Source organism: Sinocyclocheilus grahami, unplaced genomic scaffold (assembly GCF_001515645.1).
Source record: "Sinocyclocheilus grahami isolate Dianchi unplaced genomic scaffold, SAMN03320097.WGS_v1.1 scaffold40.1, whole genome shotgun sequence".
In the NCBI taxonomy this organism is placed as follows: Eukaryota; Metazoa; Chordata; class Actinopteri; order Cypriniformes; family Cyprinidae; genus Sinocyclocheilus; species Sinocyclocheilus grahami.
Genome location: NW_015505219.1, coordinates 2,692,895 through 2,698,452, shown reverse-complemented (window position 1 = coordinate 2,698,452; position 5,558 = coordinate 2,692,895). Strand labels below are relative to the sequence as shown.

Sequence of the window (5,558 nt, the reverse complement as noted above, 5' to 3'; positions counted from 1 at the left end):
GCTAGGCTGCATGGATGCGCAGGGAGTTCTTGCCCAGAACGGAACCATACCGACAAACCAAGCTGTATGCTAGTTGTCAATCATCTGTGACGATAGTGGTCCTGACAGAAAACTATTTAAAATATGGCCAATTCTGATCAATCACCAATTTAGCACAGGTGGAGCATGTTCAGATAATCAACTAAGTTAGCACGATAGTAATGCTGCGTTCCAGAAAATGTCAGAAAAGGGAACATACGAGTTGAAAAGTCCCACTTTCAACTTCAGTTGAAGTCATGAGTTCCAGTCAATCGCACATCACGTTAACATATCTCTGTCAAAGAAAAAAAACCAAACAAAATACTGCCTTTAGTTTTGAAAACAGCTGATGAAAAGCTAAAATTAAGGTATTATAAACGTAATGTCTAATGTTTTTAAGTTTGACATAAGGTAGCTCCTTGGAACACTATGCTCGTTGGAAGCAGTGACGTCAAATTACGCTTTGTTGAGGTCGGGGTAGATCAATCTGCCCTGAGTTCACAGGTCGGATATCCGACTTCAAGCAGTGTTCCATACGTTATTTCCAAGTAGGAGGTGGGGAAAATCCTAATTTTGAGTTGTCTGGAACGCAGCATAAATATATATACAGCCAACTTACCATTATCTAACAAGAGTTTTTTGGCATCCCTCCTCTACCCCAACTGCTCACTCCTAACTATTTCTATCCCAGCTTGGGATATGGGGGAGTCCTCTGGGTTTGGGCTAAATTTAGAGCTCGGATCCCTCCACTCAGACAGCATGCGAAATATTCATACTGTTTGCTGTATTTGATTATATGTAAGTGCAAACTCGTGAATTTTGGTTAGAACAGGGGTGTCCAATCCTGCTAATGGAAGGCCACTGTCCAACAAAGTTTAGCTCCAACCCCAGTTAAACACACTGAACCAGCTAATCAAAGTCTTACCTGGCATACTAGAAACGTCTAGGCAGATATGTTGAGGCAAGTTGGAGCTACATTTTGCAGGACAGTGGCCCTCCAGAACTGAGTTTAGGCACCCCTGGTTTAGAATGTTGGCCATATAGGCAGTAGATGTTAGATCACTAGGTTTTAAAACACTTGTATGTCATCCTTGTTCCTTAAATAAGACATGCTTATAAACGAAATGTTACTGGTAAAAGATCCTAAAGATTAATTTATGAGCTGACTCTTCAACAGAATTTGTGATCAGTTAGCAGACACAACAAAAGCACAAAGAAATGGCATTTTTCAAGAGCTTCCAACAGAGCCTTCCTTCTGTCAGTTCCCTCCTGGACACTGTCTCAAACACCGTCTCAACTGCCGTAGATGATTTGTCCTCTGCGGTGAGTGATGCCACCTACACTGTCAGTGACCAACTAACGGAGCAGGTCAATACAATCATCAACAAAGTACAGACCGAAGAGGATGACAAATCCAGGAAAGAGGATACTGAAGGTTCTTCAGAAGAAGTCCAAAATGAGAGGCGGAACAGCAAGCTGAAGCATCAAGAGACAGAAGGTAATGCTGCAGAAAGTGGAGAAGGTCGAAAAAGCAGAAAATCAAAAAAGAACTCTATGTGGACTATTGAAATAGTTGAAGAGGAAGTCCAGAGGGAGAAAGAAAGAAAAGCTGAGGAGGAGGAGTGGGAGTGGTGTTACGCTCCCTCTAAAGGTTGGTATCGTAAAAGGAGGGACCCAAACCAACCACAAAGCTCATCTCCGACCTCAGACAATCAGAAAGAGAACAGTGACCAGGCATCAAAAGAGGCAGAGTCTGTCGCTCAGGAAGAGAATGCTTCCTCTTCTGGCAAACACAAGAATGAAGGTGACAACCACAATGAAAATGCTAATGGCATGGACCCAAGTAATAGTCAGGACTCTCAGGAAATTTCTGGTGATACTGATATATCAGCATCAAAGCATGAAAAGGATGGAGAGCACAATAGTGTTGAAGAAGATGGTACATGCAGAAGAAAATACCAAGGAGGTAAAGGTGAGACTGTATGCTGGACTTGCCGTGTTGTGCTCTTCTGATGAGATGGATCTATATCACTGGTTCTCTTTGTTTTTCATTGTTCCCTTGATTCCACACTAGTCTTCAACCAAGGACACACAAATGAATATTTCTCTTTATAATATTTGCTGTCTTACTCCTGACTAGGGCCATCATAATTGGAGAACTACTAAGAAAATTGTCTTGTGACCAGGATGGCCCACTCTATGGTAGTGTTTCCCATCCCTGGTCCCTGAGTACCCCCAACCCAAAACCGATCTGAGAATATCAGAATACGTGAGATTTTTTCCTGCTTACATGTTCATAGGTGATATCCAATCTGTGCTGTATGGGAGAACAATAAAACGTAATTGGTCACTTGAACCATGTGATGTAAATGTGGCCATAATGTGCAGAGTTGGAGGTACTCTTGCTCAGACTTGTACCTGGAGATCTATCTTCTGGCATAGTTAACCTTCAACCCTAATCAAATACACTTGAACCAGATACTGAAGACTTTCAGGAACACTTGATAGTTACAAACATTTATGTTATAGCAGGCTTGGAACTCTTTAGAAAGACAGATCTTCAAAAACAGGAATGAGCATCCCTGACCTACTCAATGGACCCAGGAAAGATGGGGCAGAACTATAAAAATTGTGTCCCAGACCATGTGAATTTTATTGACGGCCCTGTTTTTACTGGTGTTTTCCTATTTATAGGTGAAGGGTGTAAAGTTTTCGCTGTTAAAATACTTTCATATCCAAATTTGACATTTAGAGATAACTTTAAGCCATTTATTGGCTGACATCTCGAAGAGTAAAATACTGTAGCCAACTTTTTAACTTCTAGCTCAACAAAGCATATCACTTTTGTGGTGGTGTTACCTGTTTGCTCAAACATTGGAAGTGGGTTTGGGGTGTGGTGAAGGTTTGAGTGTGCGGGAAACCTGTTTGGAAACAATAATTATTTTGTGTTTGATACCAGTGGTTTGTTTGGTACCGCCAGTGTCTCAGAAATTATACACTTCACCTTTAAAATTTATGTTAGTCTCATGTTGTGCCAAACTTTGCTAAAGCTGTTTCTTTTGGAGTTTTTAAATACCGCATGCAAATACCGGCTTGTTGCAAGCATCTGGGGAGAATTTGCAAGATTATAAGTGATTAATTACTTAAATTTCTATCGCTTCTTTCTGTGTCTTTCGTCTTTTCTACTTTACATAAACTATCAAAGTGACATTTGTGTGTGTGTGTGCTTTTTTTCTTTTTGAAGCTGGTAGCTATGAAATCTAAAGATTCTTTAAATGTTTGTCTTAAAATACCAGCACATGTGTTTGAAATTATAAGAGGGTAGGAAAAAAGAATAAGGACTTCTTCTCCTCTTTCATACAACTGGTCTGCAAAAGCTTTACTGTAAGATATTTAAGGGCATTTTTAGAATCTGAATTTGTAGATCTCCTCTTTCTTAGATGGGGGTTGTCCAGAAAAAGGATCATCTGAGAGCAAGGACGAAACACCAAAAAGACACAAGGACTCATCCTCTCATGATCAGAGAAGTGGGTGGAGAGACAGGGATGCTGCGAATGAGGATTGCAGCAGTGAGGCCTCTGCTGATCAGGGTAAATATTGTACACTGTCTGTCTGATGAAATACTCTTAATTATTCTGTAATCAGGATGTAATCTTATTGCATTTCTGTCTTGCTATCCAGTTAAAAGGAAAAAAGGTTCAAGTTCCCTGAATGAACTTCAGCCTCCACCGTACCGGGACAAAGATGATCTCAAGGGTGGCTCAAGGGGCCGCAGTGACTCAGCAGAGGGCAGTGGAAGTGAAATCAGTGAGGGCAGTGAAGACCCTGAGGACACAGTGAGTTACCTGAATAAGGGCTATGAGGAGGACACACCTAGTGACAGCACAGCTGTTTTGGGCCCGGAGGTGAGCGATTCGGCCCGTCGTTTCCGATGTGTTCTTCTATGAGAATCACGGCCCCACCTTTAGATTTACAGATGAAACTGTCGAAATCTACAGTGTTGTTATGTCTCCAAGAGAGCTGTTCACTGCAGTTTATGTTGAGACAAATATTTGTAAATGTTTTTTTTTCACAAATCCCATGTGTTTTGACATGAGATTTTTTTTTTATTAATTTTGTTTTCTTTGAGTCAAAGTATGCAACGCCAAACTGATAATCAAGACACCTGTCATCCATTTATCTTTTTTCCCCATTCCTGTCTGTTTGGATTTCCATTCACTAGTGTCCATATTGTTCTCTTTTTAGACCATTGTTAAGTAATATTTTCAGTTGATTATTAAAATTAAATTTCATTGTCACATGAATGAGTCATATCACTGATGGTTTTAATTATGAGGAGCAAGGAGGACAGTTCAAGGATTCTCAGGCTGGGGTTTGGCTCATTTTGGCCACATCTGGTAAGTTTGCCTTTGAGTTTGCCTGTAATTGGAGACACTGAAAGCCTGAATACTGACATACTGTATACTTCTCATACTATACGAGAAGCCAGGCTACTTCAGTGGGTGTTGTATCATGAGGAATCATATTGCTTGATCTTTGGAGATAAAATATCATAGTAGAACTCGAAACGTCTCAGTTACGCACGTAACCCTCATTCCCTGATGGAGGGAACGGAGACATTATGTCGATGATGACATTAGGGGTCTTACTTGGGAGCCCGAATCCTCTCTGATTAAGAGAAATCAGCAATGAAATTTGGCTAGTGGATTTTGCATACCTGAGCCACTCCCCATGCATATGGGTATAAATAGGCGATAGGCATCCACTCATCAGGTTTTATGCTGAGGAGCCGAGAACTTGTCCCTGGCAACCAGCGATGGTTTGAGGTTGGGGCATGGGGACATAACGTCTCCATTCCCTCCATCAGGGAACGAGGGTTACATATGTAACCGAGACGTTCCCTATCTGTCGGTCACTTCCAGTTATTTCGATGACGACATTAGGGGTCCATGGAAAGCGCCACAACCTGAACCCCGTCACAACCCTATGGCATTGCAAATGTTGACAAGCAGCCGTGTGTCAAAACTTGTTAAAGAATGTTCGGGCGCCAGTCAGGATTAATCCTGACAAAAAATGTTTTAATTAACCCAGGATAGCTAGAAAAGGAAACCACCTGTTACAATATTAAATAAAAACAGTCAGAGAAAACTGTTCACAAGAGAGATTTATTCCACAATGTCCATGAAAAAAGAAAAAAAACTTGTCTGAACAATAAGAAACAAAAGAAGAAAAAATAAGCGGAGGAAAAAAAAAACAGTTCAGCACTTTAGTTCAATTCCAGTTTGAAATCCGTGTAGTAATTGCGTCACACTAATTCACGTTTCCAACACGGCAGATTCACATCCACAATCATTTATAAATTGTCCATAGAAAAAAAGGGAAAAAAGAAACATTAAATAAACATTTTGTTCATTTCATAGTTATGGAAGAACATCAAACAACAATCTTAAAGCAACAATAACCATTGAACAATCATGGAAAACAATAAGCACACCGAATGTGCCGGGGTGAATGTTATGCGAGTGCGTGTGTGTGTAGTA

At 40.6% G+C, this 5,558-nt stretch overlaps 1 protein-coding gene across 1 annotated transcript in view; it reads left to right on the top strand.

The window, feature by feature from the left end:
• The window catches only part of LOC107582142 (synaptotagmin-14-like), a gene marked incomplete at its 5' end in the record, with an annotated part of 21,845 nt that overhangs the window by 4,942 nt on the left and 11,345 nt on the right, over positions 1-5,558 (top strand). Inside the window, 2 exons of the mRNA XM_016267871.1 lie at positions 3,459-3,608; positions 3,700-3,923. Coding sequence (XP_016123357.1) covers positions 3,459-3,608; positions 3,700-3,923 — 374 coding nt within the window. The remainder of the gene's footprint in view (positions 1-3,458; positions 3,609-3,699; positions 3,924-5,558) is intronic.